The sequence below is a fragment of the Scyliorhinus torazame genome, chromosome 2 (genome assembly GCF_047496885.1).
Source record: "Scyliorhinus torazame isolate Kashiwa2021f chromosome 2, sScyTor2.1, whole genome shotgun sequence".
In the NCBI taxonomy this organism is placed as follows: domain Eukaryota; kingdom Metazoa; phylum Chordata; class Chondrichthyes; order Carcharhiniformes; family Scyliorhinidae; genus Scyliorhinus; species Scyliorhinus torazame.
Window position 1 is genome coordinate 132,058,365 of NC_092708.1, and position 26,755 is coordinate 132,085,119.

General features: G+C 48.0%; 1 protein-coding gene across 1 annotated transcript; it reads right to left on the reverse strand.

Moving 5' to 3' along the window:
- Positions 1–816: 816 nt before the first annotated feature.
- fkbp7 (FKBP prolyl isomerase 7) lies at positions 817–26,528 on the reverse strand. The gene is made up of 4 exons (XM_072477244.1): positions 26,248–26,528; positions 17,720–17,871; positions 9,819–9,946; positions 817–1,223 (listed from the first exon to the last, which is right to left on the reverse strand). Exons 1-4 carry the CDS (start codon positions 26,439–26,441, stop codon positions 1,062–1,064), a joined length of 636 nt encoding a protein of 211 aa, XP_072333345.1. The 5' UTR covers positions 26,442–26,528; the 3' UTR covers positions 817–1,061.
- Positions 26,529–26,755: the final 227 nt, after the last annotated feature.

Sequence of the window (26,755 nt, forward strand, 5' to 3'; positions counted from 1 at the left end):
TCCGATTCTGTCTGCTAAAGAGAGAAAATATGGGCGGGATTCTCCGACCCCCCGCCAGGTTGGAGAATCGCCGGCGGGCCTTGAGAATTGCGCCACACCGCCCCGATGCCAGGACGCGATTCTCTGCAGAGCGGAGAATCACGCCATTGGGGCTGGTGTGGCGCCGGTCGCGGTATGCGACGACTCTCCGGCCCGGGCCGCGCCCCGATTCTCCGGCCTGGATGGGCCGAGCGGCCGTCATCAAAAAGCCGGGTCCCACCGGCGCCGTTCTAACATCCTCTGAGCCGGCGGGACCTCGGCGTTGAAGGGTCCGGCGGGGGGGGGAAAGAGTCCAGAGTGGCCTGGCCCGCGATTGGGGCCCACTGATCGGCGGGCCGGCCGCTCTGTTCCCCGGCCCCCTTTCCGCCACGCCGGCTCCTGTAGCATGGACCGCTCCAGCGCCGTGCTAGCCCCCCGTGGGCTGCAGAATGGGGTCTCGGAACAGGTGCCGACGCCGGAGTAAAACACTCCCGTTTTTACGCCGGCGTCGGCACTTAGCCGCCCGATGGGAGAATCCGCCCTATGTTTCTAATTACATTGAAGGCAGAAAATATGCTTTCTTCTGGTTAGCAAACTTCTAGAGCCCCCGAGGAAAGGACTGGCTGAACAAATTGAAGGACGATTTTATTTTCACAACTTATATTTCTTTAGCTCTTGCATCCTTTTACACACTAGCTTGTAATTTCTATCAGCAGCAATTAGTTATACAATTTCAGTCATTTCAACAAGTAGTTAAACAGTCAATACCCAAAAAATGAGGCACAATATTACAGCAGATCATTTCAAAACATTTATTTGACTGGTCATTGTACAATCCAATATTTTTTTTATATAAACACTGGAATGATCCAGTTCCACAGTCTTTGACTATTAATCACAACTTGTGTATCAAAAGGTCAACATTTTGACAAAAATATTTGGTATTCTGAAATAACAAGGCAAATATTAAAGTACTCAGTGGTTTCCGAAAACAAACTGCATTTCAGTTAGGTAGATATTAAACTATTCTAAGAGTACAAATGCTACAGCTCATCATGCTGAAAAACATTGTACTCTCTGGTAGAAATGTAACCATCTCCATCATGATCATTTTTTCGGAGTATATCCGCGAGGACACGATCTTTGTAACTAGGATCTTGCTTCCTCGTATCTTTTTTAAACTCCTCCTGTAAATATATCTTCAGCTGAAATGAATAAAGGAGAGTCCATTTCAAATCTGCTCTGAAGTAAAGAAATTATAGGTCTTCTAAAAACATGACCAAAAAAAAATCATGTGATCAAATTTTCAATGAAGTAACAGAGAAGGTTCAGGGGCCAAGCGTAGTGCATATGGGGTTCCAAAGGGATTAGATACCACACAATAGACAAGTGAGCAAAATTAAAGCATATCAGATTAAATAAGGTGGTCTTCTGGTACAGTGGGTAGCATCCCTGCCTCTGAGCCAGACATTCAAGTCCTGTGCCAAGTCTTAACAGCAAGGAAGGTGCATTCCTAATTTTGTCAAATAGATTTAAGTATCAATCTGCAAATCTTTCCAACACACACCAATGGCAGGCGGTAAAAGCAGGACAGATTTCTTGTTAGCCATTTAATGGAAAGTTCTCTACCATCACTATCTATAGCTTCAGAGTACAACACATGTAAAAGTGCTCGTTAACACAGCAATTTGGACTTCCCAAGTGAACTATAACATACACACACACATCAGTGTGAATCTGAAATATTGTTCCTCAGGATGCAGATTTTGACCATTGCTCTTTTTGATATAAATTAGTGACCTGGACTTGAGTAGACAGGATATAATTTTAAACTTTATTATTTGATAGGAAACTTGGTAAACAATGAGAATAGTAACAGATCGCAGGAGGAGCTCAAGTGATGGGAAGTGTCATTAACAGTGTTACAAAGCTCTTCCGGTTGCGGCGATGCGGAGCTAAGCCGCACATTTCGGCAGCTCCCGCTGTCACGGACTTTTGGGCTCTCCAGAGGTGCCCCAACGGAAATTTTTTGATTGAATCCCGTGTGGGAAGGTGAAGTAAGGTCCCCCTTACGTTGTATGGCAGGGATTAGCGGTGGAGCGTCGGAGAAAGAGGGTTTGGAGCAGCGGCAAAAACGAGGGGGAAAAAACAAGATGGCGGAGGGCGGAGATCGAGCAGCATGGGGGCCGAACCAGCAGGAGTTCCTCAGGCGCTGTGTGGAGGAGCTTAAAAAGGAGGTGCTGGCGCCAATGCTGTTGGCGATCGAGGGGCTGAAGGAGGCCCAGAAGGCCCAGGCAGTGGAACTCCGTGAGGTGAGGGATAAAACTAATGAGAACGAGATCCTGGGCCTGGCGGTAAAGATGGAGGCGCACGAGGCGGTGCACAGGAGGTGGGCCGAGAGACTCGAGGTCCTGGACAACAGGTCGAGGAGGAAGAATCTCCGGATCCTGGGTCTCCCCGAAGGAGTGGAGGGAGCTGATGCCGGGGCGTACGTGAGCACGATGCTGTATTCGCTGATGGGTGCGGAGGTCTCTCCAAGCCCCCTGGAGCTAGAAGGGGCTCACCGGGTCCTGGCGAGGAGACCCAAGGCTGATGAGCCGCCAAGGGCGATAGTGGCGAGGTTCCATCGCTTCGCGGACAAAGAAAGTGTCCTGAGATGGGCCAAGAAGGTGCGGAGCAGTAGATGGAGAATGCGGTGATCCGAGTCTACCACGACTGGAGTGCGGAGGTGGCAAAGAGGAGAGCTGGCTTCAACCGGGCCAAGGCGGTGCTGCACAAAAAAAAAGAGTCAGGTTCGGAATGCTGCAGCCTGCGCAACTGTGGGTCACTTATCAGGACCGACACCACTATTTCGAAACGCCAGCAGAGGCTTGGACCTTTATCCAAACGGAAAGATTGGACTCGAACTGAGGGGCTGTGGTTGTGGGGAAGGATGTTGACTGTATACGTGGTTGTAAATATGGGTAAAGAATGTTTCATGGGTGGGATGATGGATGGGGATGTGGGAAGAGTTCTTGTTAAAAAAAAATTTCTTCTGTTGACGAGATAGTGGGAAATGTGGGTGTCGGTGCTGGAGGGAGGTGAGACTCAGGGATGGGGGAACTGGGATAAGACCGCAACAGGAGCTGCGCCACAGGGGGCGGGGCTGGCTCAGGAAAGCACGGGCTTTTTCCCGCGCTGGGGGGGGGGAGAATGGAGGAAGGTAAGGAGGAGGAGAGATTCCCACAAGGGGGATATCAACGGGAAGGCGGGGGAAGCCGGGGTCAGCAGAAGTCAGCTGACTTACGGAAGTAGTATGGGGGGAGCAAAAGAGCTAGACGCGGATCTAGCGGGGAGGGGGGGGGGGGGGAAAGAGACAATAGGGTTGCTGCTGCACTGGCCGAGGGGGAACTGAAAATGGAAGAGGTGGTGGGCGGGGGTTCCCCGTCTGGGGGACTGGAGGGTGCGGGAGGCGCGGGCATGGGACTGGCCTAAGATAGGAGATGGCTAGTCAGCGGGGGGGGGGGGGGGGGGGTAGCCCCCCAATTCGGCTGATCACGTGGAATGTGAGAGGCCTAAATGGGTCGGTTAAGAGGGCCAGAGTGTCCGCGCACCTAAAGGGACAGAAGGCTGACGTGGTCATGCTTCAGGACACACATCTGAAGGTGGCAGATCAGGTCAGGTTAAGGAAGGGATGGGTAGGACAGGTGTTCCATTCGGGGCTGGATGCGAAGAATAGAGAGGTGGCAATACTGGTGGGGAAGCGGGTGTCGTTTGAGGCCAAGAACATAGTAGCGGACAATGGAGGCCGATACGTGATGGTGAGCGGTAGGTTGCAGGGGACTGAGGTGATACTGGTGAATGTATATGCCCCGAACTGGGACGATGCTGGATTCATGAAACCGATGTTGGGGCGTATTCCAGACTTGGAGGTAGGAAGTTTGATAATGGGTGGGGATTTCAACACGGTGTTGGACCCAGCATTAGATCGTTCCAGATCTAGGACGGGGAAGAGGCCGGCGGCGGCCAAGGTGCTCAGGGGGTTTAGGGATCAGATTTGGGGGGGGGGGGGGGGGAAAGAGTAGATCCGTGGAGATTTGCCAGGCCTTTGGCCAGAGAATTTTCTTTTTTCTCCCATGTACATAAGGCCTACTCCCAGATAGATTTTTTTGTTTTGGGCAGGGCATTGATCCCTAAAGTGGAGGGAACGGAGTATTCGGCCATAGCCATTTCAGACCACGCCCCGCATTGGGTGGAGCTAGAGCTGGGGGAGGAGAGGGACCAACGCCCGTTGTGGCGGTTGGACGTGGGACTGCTGGCAGACGAGGAAGTGTGTGGGAGTGTGCATCAAAAGGTACCTGGAGGCCAACGACAACGGGGAGGTGCAGGTGGGAGTAGTATGGGAGGCGCTGAAGGCGGTGGTCAGGGGAGAGTTAATCTCCATCAGGGCTCATAGGGTGAAGAGAGAGGGTAGGGAAAGGGAGAGGTTAGTGGGGGAGATTTGAAGGGTGGACAGGAGATATGCAGAGGCTCCTGATGAGGGACTACTCAGGGAGCGACGAAGTCTCCAGACGGAGTTCGACCTGTTGACCACAGGGAAGGCAGAGGCACAGTGGAGGAAGGCACAGGGGGCGATACATGAATATGGGGAGGAGGAGAGTCGGATGCTGGCACACCAGCTCCGTAAGAGGATGGCAGCGAGGGAAATAGGTGGAGTCAAGGACGGCAGGGGAACTACGGTGCGGTGTGCGGTGAAAGTGAATGAGGCATTTAAGGCCTTTTACGAGGAGCTTTATAGGTACCAGCCCCCAGGGGGAAAAGAGGGGATGCGACGATTCTTGGACCAACTGGGGTTCCCGAGTGTGGAGGAGCAGGAGGTGGCTGGTTTGGGGGCACCCATTGGGGTGGAGGAGCTGGTTAAAGGACTGGGGAGCATGCAGGCGGGGAAGGGGCCGGGGCCGGATGGGTTCCCGGTGGAGTTCTATAGTAAGTATGTAGACCTGTTAGTCCCGTTGCTGGTAAGGACCTTCAATGAAGAAAGGGAGGGGGGGACCCTGCCCCCGACAATGTCGGAGGCGACGATCTCTTTGATCTTGAAGCGGGATAAAGACCCACTGCAATGCGGGTCGTATAGACCGATCTCGCTCCTCAACGTTGCTGGCAAAAATGTTGGCTACGAGGATTGAGGACTGTGTCCCGGGGGTGATTCACGAGGACCAGACGGGATTCGTAAAGGGTAGGCAGCTAAATACCAATGTGCGAAGGTTCCTAAATGTGATAATGATGCCATCGGTGGAGGGAGAGGCGGAGATAGTGGCAGCCATGGACGCGGAGAAGGCCTTTGACCGAGTAGAGTGGGAGTATCTCTGGGAAGTGTTGAGGAGGTTTGGGTTCGGGGGAGGGTTTATTAGTTGGGTTAAGCTCCTGTACAGAGCCCCGGTGGCGAGTGTGGTCACGAACCGGTGGAGGTGGGAGTATTTCTGGCTGTATCGAGGGACAAGGCAGGGGTGCCCCCTGTCCCCTCTGCTGTTTGCATTAGCAATTGAACCTTTGGCCATGGCGTTAAGAGAGTCGGGGAAATGGAAGGGGGTGGTCCGAGTGGGAGAGGAACATAGAGTGTCGCTGTACGCAGACGACCTGTTGTTGTATGTGGCGGATCCAGTGGAGGGGATCGTTGAGGTCATGCAGATCCTAAGGGAGTTTGGAGACTTCTCGGGCTATAAGCTCAACGTGGGAAAGAGTGAGCTCTTTGTGGTGCAGCCGGGGTATCAGGGAAGAGGGATAGACGACCTACCGTTGAGGAGGGCGGAAAGGAGCTTTCGATACTTGGGGATTCAGGTAGCTAGGAGCTGGGGGGCACTGCAAAAACTTAATATGACGCGGCTGGTGGAACAGATGGAGGAGGACTTTAAAAGGTGGGACATGTTGCCACTCTCGCTGGCGGGCAGGGTACAGTCGATTAAAATGGTGGTTCTCCCGAGGTTTCTTTTTGTATTCCAATGCCTCCCAATTGTGATTACCAAGGCCTTCTTTAAGAGGGTAAGCAGGAGCATTATGGGATTTGTGTGGGCGAGCAAGACCCTGAGAGTAAGGAGGGGGTTCCTGGAGCGTAGCAGAGATAGAGGAGGGTTGGCGTTGCCGAATCTGGGTGGCTACTACTGGGCAGCCAATGTGGTGATGATCCGTAAGTGGGTGATGGAGGGAGAGGGGGCGGCGTGGAAGAGGTTGGAGATGGCATCCTGCAAAGGAACGAGCCTGGGGGTGCTGGTGACGGCACCGCTGCCGCTCCTGGCGACAAGGTACACCACGAGCCCGGTGGTGGCGGCAACGCTAAAGATCTGGGGGCAGTGGAGACGACATAGGGGAGCGATGGGAGCCTCGGTGTGGTCCCCGATCAGGGATAACCATCGGCTTGTCCCAGGAAGGATGGACGGGGGGTTTCGGAGCTGGCATTGGGCAGGGATTAGAAGAATGGGGGACCTGTTCATCGACGGGACATTTGCAAGCTTATGGGCGCTGGAGGTGAAATTTGGACTACCCCCGGGAAATGCCTTCAGGTACTTGCAAGTGAGGGCGTTTGTGAGGCGGCAGGTGAGGGAATTCCCGCTGCTCCCGGCACAGGAGATTCAAGACAGGGTGATTTCGGGCGTATGGGTCGGGGAGGGCAAGGTGTTGACGATATACCAGGAGATGAAAGAAGAGGGGGAGGCTTTGGTAGAGGAGCTGAAAGGTAAATGGGAAGAGGAGCTAGGGGAGGAGATTGAGGAGGGGCTGTGGGCTGATGCCCTAAGTAGGGTTAAGTAGGGTCTCGTGTGCCAGGCTTAGCCTGATACAGTTTAAGGTAGTTCAGAGCACATACGACAGGGGCGAGGCTGAGTAGGTTCTTTGGGGTGGAGGACAGATGTGGGAGGTGCTCAGGAAGTCCGGCGAACCATGTCCATATGTTTTGGTCATGCCCAGCACTGGAGGGGCATTGCGGGAACAGTATCTAAGGTGGTGAAAGTCCGGGTCAAGCCAAGCTGGGGGCTAGCACTATTTGGAGTAGTGGACGAGCCGGGAGTGCAGGAGGCGAAAGATGCCGGCATTCTGGCCTTTGCGTCCCTAGTAGCCCGGCGAAGGATCTTGTTAATGTGGAAAGAGGCGAAGCCCCCCAGCGTGGAGGCCTGGATAAATGATATGGCAGGGTTTATCAAGTTGGAGAGGATAAAGTTTGCCTTGAGGGTCTGCGCAGGGGTTCTACAGGCGGTGGCAACCGTTCCTAGACTATCTCGGGGAGCGTTAGATGAAGGTCGGACAGCAGCAGCAACCCGGGAGGGGGGGGGGGGGGGGAAAGAGAGAGACATCTTTCTTTAGGGGGGGGGGGGGAAGGGGGGCCTTTCGAGCAAGAAAATACATGAATGATCCGGGAAACTGATATGTACGATGTACGGGAGGAATCCAATGTACAAAGTTCTGTGTCATATTGACTTGCCATGTTCATGTCTTGCTGTGCGAGCTTTCTTTCTTTTGTGTTATGGGGGGGGGGGGGGGGGGGGCTGTTTTGTATGGTTGAAAATAGTGTTAAAATTCTTAATTAACATATTTAAAAAACAAACAAACAGTGTTACAAAGCAGCATTTACTCAACAATAATCTGCTCACTGATGCTCAGTGTGGGCCACCAGGACCTGACCTCATTACAGTCTTGGTCCAAACATGGACAACAGAGTTGAACTCAAGACTTTGACATCAAGGTTGCATTTGACTAGAGTGTGGCATCAAGAAGCCCTGGCAGAACTGAAGCCAATGGAAATTAGGGTGAAAACTCTCCACTGGTTTGGAGTCATACCGAGCACAGAGGAAGACGGTTGTGATTGTTGGAGGTCAATCATCTCGGTCCCAGAATATCATTGCAGGAGTTCCTCAGGTGAGTGTCCTAGGCCCAACCATTTTTGGTTGCATCAATGACATTCCTTCCATCAGAAGGTCAGAAGTGGGGACATTCAATGAAGATTACATGATATGTCGCACAATTTGCAACTACTCAGATAGTGATGCAGTCCGTGTCCATGTACAGCCAAACCTGGACAACATTCAGGCTTGGGCTGATAAGTGGCAAGTAATATGGGGATGGCACAGTGGTTAGTACTGCTGCCTCACAGTGCCAGGGACCCAGGTTCGATTCCGACCTCTGGTGACTGCAGAGTTTGCACTTCTCCCTGTGTCCATGTGGGTCGCCTCCGGGTGCTCTGGTTTCCTCCCACTGTCCAAAAGATGTGAAGGTAGGTGGATTGGCTATGCTAAATTGCCCCTTGGTGTCCAAACTGAACTAGCTAGATAAATACAAGAGCAGTTCAGAGACTGGGAATTCTGTAAAGAGCAACCCCCCCTCCTGACTCTCCAAAGCCTGTCCACCATCTACAAAGCACCAAGTCAGGAGTGTGATGGAATACTCTCCACTTGCCTGGCTGAGTGTAGCACTCTACACCATCAAGGACAAAGCAACTCACCTATTTAATACTCCATCCACAAATATTCACTCCCTCCACCACCGACACACAGTGGCTGCAGTGTGTTCTTACAACAAACGCACTGCAGAAACTCAAAGGCTCCTTCAACAGCCTTCCTGACCCATGACATGGAAACACCACCACCTGCAAGTTCCCTTCAAAGCCACGAACCCTCCTAACTTAGAACTATATTACCATTCCTTCTCTTGTCACCAGGTCAAAGTCCAGGAACTCCCATCCTAACGGCATTGTGGATGTTCCTACAGCTCATAGGCTGCAGTGGTTCACGAAAACAGCACACCATCACTCTCTCAAGAAAAATTAATCTCAAGGGCAATTAAGGCTGGGCAATAAATTCTGGCCTAGTCAGTGATACACATATCCCATGTACGAATAAAAGAAAAAAAAAAAACTGGTAAAATAAGCAGATTAAATTTAATGCAGAGCAGTGTAAAGTGATTTTTTTTTTAAAGAAAACGGAGGACACTTAATGACACAATTTTAAACGGAGTGCAGCAAAAGAAGAAGCTGGGGGTCTACATATACACACCAATCTTTGACGATGGCATGACAAGGTGAAAACTGTTTTAAAAAATCATATGAATCCTGGACTTCATTAAGCGAGAGTACAAAAGTTAGGAAGTTATGCTGAACCTTTATAACCCTGGTTAGTCTTCAGCTCAAGTAGTGTGTTCAATTCTGGGCACCACACTATTCGGAAGAATGCCAAGGCCTTGGAGAGGGTGCAGAAATGTTTTACTAGATTGGCAGCAGGGCACAGATTTAACAAGGTGATTGGTAAAAGAACCAGAGGAAGCATTTTTTGCTTTAAAAGTCGTTGTGGTTCGAAAAGCATTGCTGTAAAGTTGTTGGAAGCAGATTCAATAACATACTAAACTGAAGTGGATAAATACATGAAGGGAAAGCATTTACTTTTAATTTTTTTTTATTAAAGAAGGAAAAGCATTTACAGGGCTATGGGAAGAGAGGAGGGGGTGGGACTAATTAAGTAGCTTTACCAAAGAGCTTGAGAAGGCACCGCAGGCTGAAATGATTTTCGTTGAAATTGCTTATGTGCATCAGGGTGATAATGTCAGTGCTTGAAATGGAACATTATCCATTTTTGGCATGCAGTAGCAGTGCAAAGCATTTGCCTACAGATAGACTTTCACATCAGCACCACCGTGATAATAGTTTCTTACATGCTTCAGTTCAAAAGTGGCAATGTTTTTTTCCCCAAAGATTTTAACACCATTTTTCCTGAGAAGAATAAACTTCAAATCATTTTAGGTTTCACATCACTAATCATTCCAAAAAATGTATATTTGCATACCTCATCACGGGAAAGTTTACTATCACCGTCCAAATCAATGAGCTTAAAAGATTCCACACTCCGAGGTCCTCGTCTCACTCCATAGAGTTCAATTTCGAAAATCAGGGTTGAATTGGGCGGTATGTTTTCTGCGTAAAGAACCAAACATGATTTCTCTTTAATGCAAAGATTTACATCTGGCTTTCATTTCCCCAGGAGTATTGTCATGAGAATGCCGCTTTAAGAAATGGTTAGCTGCTCATGTTACTGCAGTGATGTCAGAGTGTGGGTGGAGCTGAGCTCTGGTTCTGCTTTTTAGTTCCACTTTGAGAAAAGCTTGGGTGTGTTTGTCTTTTTGGTTTCGTTTTTCAGTGTGTTGCAGCTGAAGTCAGCCAAAGCAGCTGTACTGTTGATCTCTCTGCCATGAAGGACTATCTCTTGATCATTTGGTGAATTCAGAAATTTAAATGTTTTCAGTATTGAATGTAAACCCTGATGTGCTTCTGTTCAAAAGTTGTTAAGTCTTTTGGATGTTAAAATGACAGCTTAAAGGATTACTTAGTGTTGTATTCTTTGGGGGTTATCATTGAATGAATGGTTGCTAAGATATTCACTGTTTGCTATAAAAAGGTTAACTTGAGTTAGAATAAACACTGTTTTGCTTTAAAAAATACTTTTCCATTTCTGCTGTACCATACCTGTAGAGTGGGCCGTGTGCTCCCCATACCACAATCTATTAAAAGTTGTGGGTCAGGTGAACTCCATGATACACTTTGGGGTTCTTTAAACCCTGGCCCATAACAGTATTAACATTTCTACTGTTTCTTCCTTATCCAAATAGATAGGGCACTTGATACCATTTCTCCTTGACAAATTAAAGGCATGTGCTAATTCACTGACAAGAGCCACCTGCCTGATGCTTTTCGATTTCTTGAATTGTTGTTGTATAAGGTAACCTAACAGACAAAAGGCAATCCTGGCATATTGAGGAAACCATATGTTACTTAGGAATGGCATACAAATTTGTGGGCCAGTCCTCAGCTGTAACCAATTGTGGATTATCATTCCCTTATTAAAGACAAGACATTCAAATCATGATGCTCAGCTAGTAATTAAAGTTTTAACTACGTTTTTTAACGTAACAAGACTAGAACGCTGTTTCCTGATTCAAACAGGAACTGTGCCTTTTAATTCCTCACCACAGCCATGTCCCATAATAATCCTCAGTCCAAAGATGTGCAGGTTAGGTGGATTGGCCATGCTAAAATTGCCTCTTAGTGTCCAAAAGGATACGTCGGGCTACTGGTATAGCGACACCCGGTGCTCCTTCCCACTCCATCAACTCCTTATATATCTCCGAAGCCCTCCCCTCTCCAACCCCTGTTTTTGACATCACCTTATCCTGTAGTCCCCTCAGGGGGAGGCGAGGAAAGCTTGGAACCTGCCTCCGTACAAAGTCCCGCACCTGAAGGTACCGAAACCCGTTCCCTCCCGGCAGCACGAACACCTCCTCTAGTGCCTCCAAGGTCGGAACGCCCTCCTGGACGAATAGGTCCCCAAATCTCTCAATCCCTGCCCGCTGCCATCACTTAAAGCCCCCATCATGCCCCCTGGGTCAACTGGTGGTTGTCACAGATCGGTGATCACACTGATGCCCCCTCCAGTCCCATGTGCTGCCTCCATTGCCCCCACACCCTTAGGGCCGCCGCCACCACCACAGGGCTTGTAGAGTACTGAGCTGGCTAAAACGGCTGAGGCGCCATTAGTAACGCCTCCAAACTCACACCCTTGCAGGCTGCTGCTTCCACTTGCTCCCAAACCGACCCCTCCCCCACTATCCACTTCCTGACCATCAATATGTTGGCCGTCCAATTATAGTTAATAAAGCTTGGGAGGGCCAAGCCCCCCCCTCTCCGCGACCCCGTTCCCGAGTGCCTTCTTTACTCTCGGGGTTTTGCCCGCCCATACAAATCCCGATATCGCCGCGTTCATTTTCCGGAAAAAAGCCTTTGGGACAAAAGTTGGGAGACATTGAAAAAAGAGCAGTCTCGGAAGGACCGTCATCTTCACAGTCTGGACCCGCCCCGCCAGCGGGAGCATGTCCCATCTGCGGAAGTCCCTTTTCATTTGATCGACCGCTTTACCCAGATTTAACTTGTGAAGCTGCCCCCAATCCTTAGCCACTTGAATCCCCAGATATCTAAAACTCCTCCTAACCACTTTAAAAAGGTGACACCTTCAGTGTCCTTTCCTGCCCCCATGCCTGGATCACAAACATCTCGCTCTTTTCCATATTTAATTTGTAGCCTGAAAATCGGCCAAATTCTCCTAGTACCTCCGTGATTTCGGCCATCCCCCCCCCCCGGTCTGTGACATAGAGCAGCAAATCGTTCACATAGAGAGAGACCCTGTGCTCCCCCCCCCCCCCCCCCCCCCCGCCCCTCACTATCCCCCGCCAGGCATTCGATGATCTAAGGGCCATCATTAAGGGCTCTATGGCCAGGGAAAACAGTAATGGGGAGACCGGCCATCCCTGCCTTGTCCCCCTACAGAGAGCAAAGTATTCTGACCGGACTCAGTTGGTTCTTACATTTGCCACCGACGCCTGATATAACAGCCGGACCCAATCCACAAATCTCTGCCTGAATCCAAACCTGCCTAAAATATCCCAAAGGTACTTCCACTCCACCCGGTCGAAAGCCTTCTCTGCGTCCATGGCTACTACCACCTCAACCTCACGCTCCTCCGCTGGCATCATTATAACATTAAGAAGCCGTCTAATATTGGACGTCAGGTGCCTGCCCTTCACAAATCCCGTCTGATCCTCCCCGATAACCTTCAGGACACAATCCTCTATTCGAGTGGCCAAGATCTTTGCCAGCAATTTAGCATCTACATTCAAAAGGGAAATTGGCATGTACGATCCACAGATCTCCCGGTCCTTTTCTCGCTTCAGGATAAGAGAAATTGATGCCTGCGATAGCGTTGGGGGAAGCACTTCAAGCTCCTTGGACTCATTAAAAGCCTTAAGCAGCCCCAGTAACCCAAAAAACGTTTTATAAAATTCCACTTGGAATCCGTCAGGTCCCGGGGCCTTACCCGACTGCATCACCTCCCCGAGCCCAATTGGGCCCCCCAGGACTTCCACCAGCTCCTCATCTACCTTCGGGAACTCCAGCCTCTCCAGGAATTGATTCATACCCTCTTCCCCGACGGGGGGTTCAGACTCATGTTGTCGACTATAGAATTCACGGAACACGTCATTAACTGTCCCCGGGTCCATCACTACCTTCCCCCTCATATCCTTTATTTTCCCCATTTCTTTCGCCGCCTCCTGCTTCCTCAGCTGATGTGCCAGCATCCTGCTAGTTTTCTCCCCATATTCATATATTGCCCCTTTTACCCTCCTCAGCTGTCCCTCCGCCTACCTGTGGAAAGGAGCCCAAATTCCATTTGGAGTCTCTGACGCTCCTTCAGGAGCTCCTCATCCGGAGATTCCGCATATCTCCTGTCCACCTGCAAGATTTCTCCTACTAACCTGTCCAGCTCCGCCCGTTCGATCTTCTCTCTATAGGCCCCAATCAAAATACATTCCCCTCTAATAACCGCTTTCAATGCCTCCCACACCACCCCAGCCGCTGTCTCTCCCATGTCGTTGTTCTTTATATACCTCCGAATGGCCTCGCTCACAAATCGCGTCGTCCGCTAATAACCCTGCATCTAAACTCCACTGCGGGCGCTGGGACTTTCCCATGCTTACCCGTAGGTCTATCCAATGTGTTGCGTGGTCTGACACCACAATTGCTGAGTACTCAGTGTCCTCCACCCCCGCTAACAAATGTGAGGTAATGCATTTTGGAAGGTCTAATGCAGGTAGGGAATATACAGTGAATGGTAGAACCCTCAAAGAGTATTGAAAGTCAGAGAGATCAAGGTGTACAGGTCCTCAGGCCACTGAAAGGGGCAACACAGGTGGAGAAGGTAGTCAAGAAGGCATACGGCATGCTTGCCTTCATTGGCCGGGGCATTGAGTATGGGAATTGGCACGTCATGTTGCAGCTGTATAGAACCTTAGTTAGGCCACACTTGGAGTATAGTGTTCAATTCTGGTCACCACACTACCCGAAGGATGTGGAGGCTTTAGAGAGGGTGCAGAAGAGATTTACCAGGATGTTGCCTGGTTGGAGGGCATTAGCTAGGAGGAGCGGTTGAATAAACTCAGTTTGTTCTCACTGGAACGACGGAGGTGGAGGGGTGACCTGATAGAGGTCTACAAAATTATGAGGGGCATGGCAGAGTGGATAGTCAGAGGCTTTTTCCCAGGGTAGAGGGGTCAATTACTAGGGGGCATAGATTTAAGGTACGAGGGGCAAGGTTTAGAGGAGATGTACGAGGAAAGTTTTTTTTACACAGTGGGTAATGGGTGCCTGGAACTCGCTGCCGGAGGAGGTGGTGGAAGCAGGGACGATAGTGACATTTAAGGGGCATCTTGACAAATACATGAATAGGAATAGAGGGATACGGACCCAGGAAGTGTAGAAGATTTTAGTTTAGATGGGCAGCATGGTCAGCACAGGCTTGGAGGGCCTGTTCCTGTGCTGTACTTTTCTTTGTTCTTTGTTCTAACAGTGCTTTATCCAGTACAAAAAAAATCTATCCTGGAGTATACCTTGTGCACATGGGAGTAGAATGAATAGTCCTTGCTCCTTAGCCTCCCGAATCTCCATGGATCAGCCCCTCCCATGCGCTCCCTAAACCCCAGCAGTTCTTTCGCCATTGCTGATACTTTCCCCGACCTAGGACTCGACCAGTTCATTCTCGGATCCAGGACTGTGTTGAAGTCACCCCCCATAACCAACCGGTGCGAGTCAAGGTCCGGGATCTTTCCCAGCATCTTCCTGACAAACGCGACATCATCCCAGTTGGGGGCATATATATTTACCAATACCACGCCCATTCCCTCCAGTTTCACGCTAACCATAATAAATCTGCCTCCCGGGTCTGCCTCTATGTTCCCCATCTCAAATGCCGCCCTTTTGTTAATCAGGATGGCCACACCCCTTGTTTTAAAGTCCAGTTCCGAATGGAATACCTGTCCGACCCATCCCTTCTTCAGTCTAACATGGTCTCCCAGCTTCAAGTGTGTCTCCTGTAACATGGCCACGTCCGCTTTTAGCTGTCTCAAGTGTGCGAACACACGGGCCCTTTTGACTGGCCCATTCAGTCCACGAACATTCCACATAACCAGTCTGGTTGGGCAGGGGGGGGGGCCTCTTGCCCCTCTCCCCTGTCGATCAGCCATGACTTTTCCTAGGCTAGCCCCTAGCCCATGTCCCGCACCTCACCTAGCCCGCCCCTCGGCAGTCACCACCATTTGGTCTCCATCTCCGACCTCCTAAAAGTCCCCTAGTTGTCAGCAGACCCCCCCCTCCCCCTTTTGGAAAATTGCCTACTCTAGACTCATCCTTCCAATCGCGGGTATTATACTTTAAAAAAAAAAAATTCTCCTCCTTTTTCACGTTTTCTCCCACATTTACAATCAACAATAAACAATAATCAACAAGATATGTCAATCCCCATAATAACAACGATCCCATCCACCCACCAACCCCCAAACTTCAACCCGCATGTTTACCTAAACAAATTACAAAAAGGAATCAGGGATTACCCGTACTCACCCTTAATCTACACGGCTCTCCACCCCACCAACCAACGCCATCCAGCCTCTAAGAGAGTACCGTACATGGTACCCCAAAGTTGTACCCCAAAGTTGTGGAGGCCCCCGCCCGGATCCCTTTCCCCCTTGCCCGGTCCTAGGAAAGCCCAAAGATCCCCTTTTAGCACACAAACCCCGCATATCCACCTACACCCCAAAGAGCCCTCCTTTCGAGTGAAAGTCCCGTCCCTTCCCTTGTCCAAATATATGCAACATTGGCTCCTTTAGCCTCTACCCCCGCGCGCAGTGATACAAAAAAAAAAGAAAACAGTCATGAGGTTACATCGGCACATGACCATTCCTCAATTTGTCAGTTCTGACACAGTCCTTCTGCCTTCGCAAACTCCTCCGCTGCTTCCGCCGTTCCAAAATAAAAGTCCCTGAGCTTGTAAGTCACCCTCAGCTTCGCTGGATATACAATGCCGCACTGCACCTTGCCAATGTACAGTGCCCTCTTCACCCGGTTGAAGGCAGCCTGCCTCCTCGCCAGCTCCACCGTAAAGTCCTGGTATACACGTATACCAGCTCCAGCCCACTGCACCACCCACTTCTGCTTGGCCCAGCTCAGGACCTTCTCCTTCACACTGTACCTACGGAAGCACAGTCACTGCCCTTGGCGGCTCACTCGCCTTTGGTACAGGCCTCCACGACCGATGAGCCCGATCCAGTTCATATCGGGAGGGGTCCTCCCCCTCCCCCAGTAGTTTTGCCAGCATCGCGGCAAAATACTCAGTCGGCTTCGGTCCTTCAACTCCTTCAGGCAGCCCCACAACCCTCAAATTCTGTCGCCTGGATCTGTTTTCCAGATCTTCCATTTTTCCTCGCAGATTCTTGTTCATGTCCATCACCTTCCGCATCTCCTTCCCCATCGAGGCAAGTTGATCACCGTGCTGCAATACCGTCTCCTCCACTTCCTTCAGCGCCTCCCCTTGCTCTCGCACCTCCGCCACTACACTCGCCACCGCCGTCTTCACCGGGGAAACCGCCTCCTCCACCAGCACATTCAAAACCTCCCTCATCTCCTTCCTCACCATCTCCATACATTTCTCAATCTGCGCCAACTGCTTTTGGAATTCCGCAGCCATCACCTTAGTTAGTTCTTCAGCCGTAAGCACTGCGGCCTCCCCTGGTGCTCCAGCCTCCATTTTCTTTGTTGACCCCGCGGTGACCTTTCCCCTCTCCAACGGACTTTCAGCTGCTTTTTTCTCGGCCGCTTTTTGTGTTTTTTGACATCCTTCTTCTCCTTGCGCTATCTCCCGACTTTTACTGCTGTCGCTGGCCCTAGGACCGGGCGTTACTCCCCGAAAATGCCATTCCCGAACGGGAGCCCTCCAATGTGCGGCTGCCTCCCGCCCGCCGTCACCGGAAGTCCCGCGGGTATTATACTTACATTGATAAGCTCTATTATCACAAAGGTTCTATTACAAAAGCATTCTTATCCGTCATCTTGTTTTTATTATTATCAGTGCTTACTACTTTGGCAATGCTGAGGGTTATTTGCTGCCCAAGTTACTGAAGCACTGATGTACTTTCCTTTTGACCCACACAATCCTTGTGGTGATCATTCATTTATTTTAGTCAAAAGTCTATTACTTTTATTAACATTAGTAAAGTTAGTAGTCCTAGGACCAATTTTAAGTGTACGTACCGTGTAGAAATAAATACATGCGTTCTACTCTAGCAACATCAGATGTTCATCTTTCTCAGCATGCATAATTGCTCAAAGGTATCAATGGATTATGTGGATGGACAAGCATCTCCTGAGGAACTGCACAAAATTTTAAACAGTTGAAAAAGTGAGGCATCACCAATTAGTCAAGTCAATACAGAAGTTTAAGTATGCAATACATGTAAAAAAGTGTTAATAATATTGTTAGATTCGTGCATAATCAGGTCTATGTCCAAAACATTCCAAACATGTGTTTAATAAATAATGGGATAAAAATGCAGGAAATGCCATGCTGCCATTTGTTCAACGATAATCTGAAAATGTTTGAAATAATGTTCATGCTTTTGGCCAAAATCTTCCAGACTGTTAGGTAGCATGCATTAAATCACGGCTGCTTCACAGATGAAGTTCATAGAGCACAGCATGTATGTTAGTGACCATGTCAAACCGGGAGAACGTGTATTACATTAACGAGGCACCAAAAACAAGTTAAAAAAAGTAAACAGGAAAATCTGTTAAATTGCAGTTAGATATTACCTTTGCCAATTACTCCATATCCTAGGGAAGGTGGTATCATTAACTTCCTTTTTTCTCCTTCACACATGCCAGTCATGCCAATGTCTAATCCTTTTATCACTTGCCCAACACCAAGTATAAACCACTTAGGGTGGCCTTCATTGTCTGTACGACTGTAGGAATAAATACAAAATGTTTTATTCAATTAGCTAGTTTATAAATCTTTCAATAAATCAAAATACAAAATTATAATTTTTTAAGAAAGCTGTTTTGCAGAGAATGTTTTGGCCATCTAAGGAAAATTTAAAATAAAAGAACAATTTCCCCCCCAACACAGAATCCAAATATAACATCCTTAGGACACAAAGCAAGCTGAAAATGTATTCAGGACATTCCTTCATTTTAATTTGTTATATTGAAATGCAATTTAGAAATTAATATACATTGGAGATGCTGCTGTCCCCAAATCCATAAACTACATTACAGGGTCAATAAACTAAGTTACATGATCCCTGACTATAGTCATGTCTCATAACTTTATTCAATCTTCCTTTCCAACCCAGTATCTTGATTGTGCAGAGAAAACCCATTTTGGATTTGCTTTCCTACAATTCTAAGATATTGTAAAGATTTATTTCTGTTTAGTTCATGATAGTTATCAGGAGGTCAATAATCCACGAGCAGCTTGTGCACATCCTTAATATTGCAGTACGACAGCACATCAGTAATTGGCTTTTATGTTGAAGATTATACAGGGCCGTGTAAAGGATGGATATTCCACAGGATATAGGGATTTCCCCCTCCTATGTTGTTTCATACAGTGACCCAAAGAACATCATGCAATCTTGACCCACTGAGGAAATCATATGCTACTTAAAAATGGCATAGGTTTGGGGGCCAATGCTCAGTTGAATCACAGAATAATACAGTAAAGAGGCCCTTTGGCCCATCGAGTCTACACCGACGCATAAAAGACCCTGACCTGTCCACCTAATCCCTCTTGCCAGCACTTGGCCCATAGCCTTGAATGTTATGACGTGCCAAGTACTCATCCAGGTACTTTTTAAAGGTTATGAGGCATCCTGCCTCTACCACCCTCCTAAGCAGTGCATTCCAGGCCGTCACCACTCTCTGGGTAAAAACATTTTTCCTCAAATCCCCCCTAAACCTTCCACCCCTCACTTTGAACTTGTGTCCCCTCGTAACAGACCCTTCAGCTCAGGGAACAGCTGCTCCCTATCCATGCCCCTCATAAACCTGTACACACCTCAATCAGGTCACCCCTCAGTCTTCTCTGCGCCAGAGAAAACATTGAACAGGCCTATCCAACCTTTCTTTATAAATGTTCCAACCCAGCCAACTTTCTGGTGAATCTCTACACCCCTTCCAGTGCAATTACATCCTTCCTATTATGTGGCGGGCAGAATTGCACATAATACTCCAGCTGGGTGGTCTCATTAAAGTTCTATACAGCTCCATCATGACCTCCCTGCTTTTGTAATCTATGCCTCGATTGATAAAAGCAAGGGTCCCATATGCCTTTTTCACCACTGTATTAACCTGCCCTTCTGCCTTCAGAGATCTATGGACAAACATGCCAAGGTCCTTTTGTTCTTCGGAACTTCCCAGTGCCAGACCTTTCATAGTATACTTCCTTATCAAATTACTCCTTCCAAAGTATATATCGTCACACTTTTCAGGGTTAAATTCCATCTGCCACTTATCCGCCCATTTGACCATCACGTCTATATCTTCCTGTAACCCAAGACACTCAACCAATTGTGACCAATTTGGACTACCATTCCCATATTAAAGACAGAGGTTCAAATCTTGCCACATCTCAACCTTAAATAGAACTATGACTTCAAAACAAGTGGATATTTAATTATAATTTATACTGATATTGCCTCTGGTAACTGCATCAAATTGAGAGTGCACCTGATTCTTAAACTCTGTTGCTGGTATGATGAGAAATGTCTCCATTCAGAGCAACAAAAAAAAAAAACACTTTATCTGAATCCAAGCATCACTATAAGGAATTCAGAAACCATTCCCAATTACTACACATGTTACACGGTACACATGCCCAATTACTACACATGTTACATGGTACACATGACCGGGAAGTGTTTTTGGTTATATTACTTCATGTTTCAATAATACTAAACTACAAAATCTTTCCATTTAATTTACAATATTGAATATTGTTTTTCATATCAGGACTTGCCTGCATGTTGAAAACTTATCTGAGAAATGGTAACTGAACAATTCATGCCAACCTGTTCAAAATGTTAAATGGTCAATCAGGTGACAACACAAAACGGAAATGCAGCGGCATTCCTTTGTGAGTGAATTATAGAACTTTAGGAAAAATATTCAATACATTGTACAACACACATCAGTGACTGACATAATTTTATGTCTGGGTTACCATTGGTTTCAAATGAACAATATTGAAAAATAAACTTTTAAAGTTTAACGCAAAGGAAAAAATGTACATAAAAATAATAAAGTAAACCAGAATAATAGGAGAAAGGGATGACAGTGATTACAGATTAAAGTGTTCACATTTATCTTCAGTTTACTAACCCATTATGTTGAATATTACAAAAATAAAGCTATTGATGTTTAGTTTCATTACTGAAATTAAATACTAACTTATATTATGCTCAGTATCAAAATGTCAGCTGAAAAATACAGGTCAGCTGAGGAAGGCCAAATTTCCCTCAACTTGAAAGTAGATTATAGGTTAAAAAAAATGACCATCACAGCTAAAATTTGAATCACACTGACAAAATAGGCCAGAGCTAACTGCAAGAACATGGAAATTGACAGCACTTGAGCAGTTTAATTTGAAACACAAAAATACACTATTATAATATATGGCAGATTAGTAACTTCATTAAAAATTTTCACGCAAGCAGCCTTTCTCCAACTGAGAAAATAAACAGTTAAGTGGCGCAGACATTTACATTACGTTCTCTCTGATAAAGTATTTTTATTAAACATTTTTCGATAAGTACAGAATACAAGAAAAACAAACCTAAAGAGACAAACAACAACACCGCCCCCCCCCGGCAACAGCTGACGATGATAGCTCTTTAAAGTGTAGAATGAACGGCTGCCATCTTTTGTAGAACCCCTCAATTGCACCCTCCGGGAGGCCAACAATCCTCAGGTTCTGCCTGCGCGACCTTCTCCAGATCTTCCACTTTCTCTTGCAGCCTTTTCTGGTGGTCCCTCATTAGCCCCATCTCCGTCGCCATTGTGATTAGCTGGTCCTCATGCGCAGCCACCGGCTCTTCGACCTTCTGGTTCGCCTGGCCTTGGGCTTCCAATCTTTGCTCCACCCAATCGGGTACAGGTACTCTCGTCTTTGCTTAGCAAATCTCTCCTGGAAGAAGTTCACCAGCTGCTCCGTTGACCACTGGGCCAGCAATCCCAGTTACCGAGCCGCCGCCATATTTTTCTGTGCTGCAGAATCCACTCCCTTCTTTGACCAACGATCTCTCCTTTTCAGACCACTTCTGGGCCACGAATCCATACTTTGGTGGGGAATTCTTTTCCTCTACCTCACCAATTTCCTATTTTGCCGATCCAATCCCCCATAAGTCAGGGAAAAAGGTCTCAAAAGGTCCACCATGAGCGGGAGCTACTAAATAAGCGACCATTCATTCCATGGCCGCCACAAGAAGATTATTATTATTATTATTATTATTATTAAGCAGACACGAGAAGTGAGGTGGACAGGAGCTGGGATTCAGATATATCAGGATCTCACGGTGGACTTGGCGAGGAGGCAGGCGGCCTTTAACAACGTAAGGGCAGCACTGTAGAAGAGTGGAGTGTGCTTCGGAGTGGTCTACCCGACACACAATTTGAGGGATTATTTCTTTGAGGCGGCGGAGGCATTTGTGAAGTCAGGTGGACTGGGACGAGATTAAACATAGTGGAAGAGAGACTTTGTTGCTGCTGGAAGTTTGGAGTTGGTCAAGGACAAGATCTTATGTTGCTGTTCATCGGGCATTTTGATTTTGGGTGACTCCTGCAGGTTGTTGGGGGGAGGTTCAAATGGGTTTTTGAGTAGGCGATTGTCTTTAAATATAATAATAATCTTTATCAGTGTCACAAATAGGCTTACAGTATCACTGCAATGATAATTAAGCGCCCATTCGTACACTCGGGGAGAATTTAGAATGTCCCAATTCACCTAATAGCACATCTTTTGGGACTTGTAAGAGGAAACTGGAGCGCCCGGAGGAAACCCACGCAGACACGGAGAGAACGTGCAGACTCTGCACAGTGACTCGAGCCGGGAATCAAACCCAGGTCCTTGGTGCTGTAGAGCAACAGTGCTATCCACTGTGCTACCATGCCGCTCAATGTGTGGCGCCTATTAAATGTGGAATTATCCCAGGCTGGGGGGGTGGGGAGGGGAAGAGCGAGAGAGAGAACTAGAAGTGATAGTGACTTTAGATGTGGAGAAGGCCTTCGATAGGGTAGAGTGGGGGTACCTGTTCATGGTGTTGGAGCGGTTCAAGACCTAGCTTTGTGTCGTGGTTGAAGTTATTGTACAAGGAACCAAGTATCGGTGTTCGGATGAACAATGTAAGCTCGGATTATTCTTGGTTGTTTCGGGGAATGAGGCAAGGGTGTCTTATGTCCCTTCTCCTATTTGCATTGCCGATTGAACCATTGATTGAGGAAGACAGACAAATGGGGAATTTCCAATTAAGAGCCAAATTTGCGTGGCCAATCCACCTACCCTGCACATATTTGGGTTGTGGAGGTGAGATCCACACAGACACAGAGAGAATGTGCAAACTGCGCACGGTCAGTGACCCGGGGCCAGTATCGAACCCGGCTCCTTGACGCAGTGAGGCAACACTGCTAACCACTGCGCCACCCGGGTATCGTTGTATGCTGACGACTTGTTGCTGTACATCATGGACCCGGTTCCCAAATGGGAGACATTATGGTGCTGTTAAAGCGGTTTGGGGCTTTCTCTGGGTGCAAATAGAATGTGGAAAAAAGTGAATGTTTTCCGGTCACTCCACCGGGGAAGGAAGCTAACTTGGGGGTGTAGCTGTTCCGCCTGACGTGTTCTCATTTTAGATATTTTGGGGTACAAGTGGCCCGGGACTGGGTGCGGCTACAGAAACTGAACTTTGCGTGGGCTTTTGGTGGGCAAGATTAAGGCGAACCTGCAGAGGTGGGACAGTCTTCTTCGGTCTCTGGCTGGGTGAGTGCAGTCATCAAAGATGAATATCTTACCAAGATTTTTGTTTTTATTTCAGTGCTTTCCAGTGTTTCTGCACTAGACGTTCTTTGTGGGGGTGAACAGCTTATTTTGTTGTTCATTTGGGTGGGCAAGGTGGTGAGGATTGAGAAGGTGGTCACAGAGGGACTGGCAGTTGGGGGATTGGCACTGCCGAACCCGTTTTATTATTACTGGGTGGCGGACGCGGAGAAGGTATCGAGTTGGTATGTGGGTTAGGAGAAAGTCTGGGTGAAGATAGATGCTAGGTTGTGCAAGGGGACAGGGCTGCAGACACTAGTGACTACCCCGCTTCCATTCTTGCCAGGGAAATTTTCAGGAACCTGGTGGTGGGGGCCACGTTAAAAATATGGAGGCAATTACGGCAGCATTTTAAATTGGAGCAGATGGAAGATGGCTCCGATTCGGGATAACCACCTGATCGAGCCTGGTGTAGAGGTTAGGAGAATAAAAGGAGTGGTGGTAATAGGAGATTTATTCCTAAAGAGGTGGTTTGTGAGTTTGGAGGAGCTAGTGGAGAAGTATGGTTTTGCGCAGTCCGAAACATTTAGATACTTGCAGGTTAGGGATTTTGCTAAGAGGGTTTTTTCGATTGTTCCAGTGATGCCGCCATCATAGTTGTTGGAGAGGGTCCTGTCGTTGGCCGGGGTGGAGGAGGGGAGCACTTCAGGAATTTACAGAAGGATTTTGATGGAGAATGTTGCGTCGCTGTGGGGGAGAATTAAGGTAAAATGGGCGGAAGAGTTGGGAGGGGAGGTGGAGGAGGGGTGTGGTGAGAAGCCCTACTGAGGGTGAATGCCACACCATCCTGTGCAAGGCTGGGGCTCATATTTAAAAGTTGTTAATCGAGCACACTTAACAAGGGCTAGGATGAGTTGGTTGTTTGAGGTAGAGGATAGGTGCAAGGGGTGTGGGAGGGGTCCAGCAAATTATGTATGTATGTTCTAGGCATGTCCTAAACTGGCAAACTTCTGAGGCTCCTTCTTCAGTACTATGTTGGTGATCTTACAAATGGAGTAGAGCCTGGTCACCAAGAGGCCATTTTCAGGACAGCTGATTTTGCCTTACTGATTGCTCGCAGGCAGGTTCTATTGGAGTGGAGGTCAGCTTCTCCACCCAGTGCCTCGGTGTGGCTGGGGGATCTCATGGTGTGTTTGTAAGTTGAGAAAATCAAATAAACGCATAGAGGCTCAATTGGGAGGTTTTATATAAAATGGCAGCCATTTGTCATGTATTTTAAAGAACTGGTCAAAGTCAGATGGGGGGGGGGGTAAAGAGGGCTGGGAGTGCTTTTTATTTTGGGGTGTTTATTTCTTCTGTATATATAAAAGAAGTTCAATAAAAAAATTTTTTTAAAGCCATTTGGCAGGCCTGTGACACTTCATCCATTTAAAAAAAAGTGAAAGTTACAGTCTTTTGAACTAAGGTTCCATTCTGGGACCTTTCCATCCAGTAGTATCAACTGGGATTGTAACAGTTCCAATAAATAAAGCTCAATGCAAGCTCAAAGAACAGCACCTCATCTATCAATCAGGCATTTGCAGCCTTCTGAACTCATCACGAGTTCAACAATTTCAGATTGTAATCGCTTCTCCCATCTGTTCATTATTCTGCCATTCACACTCATTTAGACACAAATTTTGTGTGCTTTTTCATTGCTACTCCCTATGGTCTTGCACTATAATCTTTTGGTCAAATACCTACTCCCCACTCTATCACTGGCTTTCCCTATTGCTCTTCTTAAACCCTTACACTAACTCCCTATTCTTACACTAACTTTTTCTATGATGTGGAGATGCCGGCGTTGGACTGGGGTGAGCACAGTACGAAGTCTTACAACACCAGGTTAAAGTCCAACAGGTTTGTTTCGATGTCACTAGCTTTCGGAGCGCTGCTCCTTCCTCAGGTGAATGAAGAGGTCTGTTCCAGAAACACATATATAGACAAATTCAAAGATGCCAAACAATGCTTGGAATGCGAGCATTAGCAGGTGATTAAATCTTTACAGATCCAGAGATGGGGTAACCCCAGGTTAAAGAGGTGTGAATTGTCTCAAGCCAGGACAGTTGGTAGGATTTCGCAGGCCAGATGGTGGGGGATGAATGTAATGCGACATGAATCCCAGGTCCCGGTTGAGGCCGCACTCATGTGTGCGGAACTTGGCTATAAGTTTCTGCTCGGCGATTCTGTGTTGTCGCGGGTCCTGAAGGCCGCCTTGGAGAACGCTTACCCGGAGATCAGAGGCTGAATGCCCTTGACTGCTGAAGTGTTCCCCGACTGGAAGGGAACATTCCTGCCTGGTGATTGTTGCGCGATGTCCGTTCATTCGTTGTCGCAGCGTCTGCATGGTCTCGCCAATGTACCACGCTTCGGGACATCCTTTCCTGCAGCGCATGAGCATACGCTGCAGGAAAGGATGTCCCGAAGCGTGGTACATTGGCGAGACCATGCAGACGCTGCGACAACGAATGAACGGACATCGCGCAACAATCACCAGGCAGGAATGTTCCCTTCCAGTCGGGGAACACTTCAGCAGTCAAGGGCATTCAGCCTCTGATCTCCGGGTAAGCGTTCTCCAAGGCGGCCTTCAGGACCCGCGACAACGCAGAATCGCCGAGTAGAAACTTATAGCCAAGTTCCGCACACATGAGTGCGGCCTCAACCGGGACCTGGGATTCATGTCGCATTACATTCATCCCCCACCATCTGGCCTGCGAAATCCTACCAACTGTCCTGGCTTGAGACAATTCACACCTCTTTAACCTGGGGTTACCCCATCTCTGGATCTGTAAAGATTTAATCAACTGCTAATGCTCGCATTCCAAGCATTGTTTGGCATCTTTGAATTTGTCTATATATGTGTTTCTGGAACAGACCTCTTCATTCACCTGAGGAAGGAGCAGCGCTCCGAAAGCTAGTGACATCGAAACAAACCTGTTGGACTTTAACCTGGTGTTGTAAGACTTCGTACTGTAACTATTTCTAGCACTGATGACAGGTCATCAATCTGAAACTTTAACTGCTGTTTCTCTCACCACAGATGCTACCAGACCTCCCGGGTATTTGCAGTATTTTCTGTTTTTATTTCAGACAGTATCTTGCCTTCAAATATGAAACAGCAACGCTTCAGGAAAAAAGGTGCAGAATCTAACTGACAAAATTTACAAATAAAAAACTAAATATGTACTTTTTCCAAGTAAACTGCAGTGGCATTTACAGAAAATATGTTTAACGTGAGCAAAAAAGCAGACAGAAACGCTACAAAGCTTACCTGCAGTAAACCTTGGACCCGTCTTTTGCTAGGTAACCATCATAATGTGCATTAAGCGCATCTCCGCGTTTGCTCTTCACAGGACAGTTTTCTGGCTTGTACAGAACTTCTATCTTGACTTCTTCCGCGTAAATACAATTAAAAATTGCAGTGGAAACCAGCGAGTAGAGCAGCAAAGCACTAGGTCGGTACATATTGGATATACGGTTGGTTAACGAACAACAATAACCTTCAACGGGCTGCTCGAGCTCTGCTGCCACGTCGCAGCGGGCCACGTAACCCTTTCTTGCCATTGGTTATTCCACCTGTCAATCGGCGCCCACCCCCTCCATTTCCACTCCCATTCGCTGGGTCAAATATGGCGGGACAACCCCCCATCCCCGCCCCTCGGGTTGACAGGCGCTTCTGCGGCTGCGTCTTCTGATCGACGTTTCCAGAGGCTGCGCTCCTCGCCGTTGTTGCGGCTCGACGCTTCCGGTGCCGAGAGTGCGAGGTCAAAGGTCCGTGA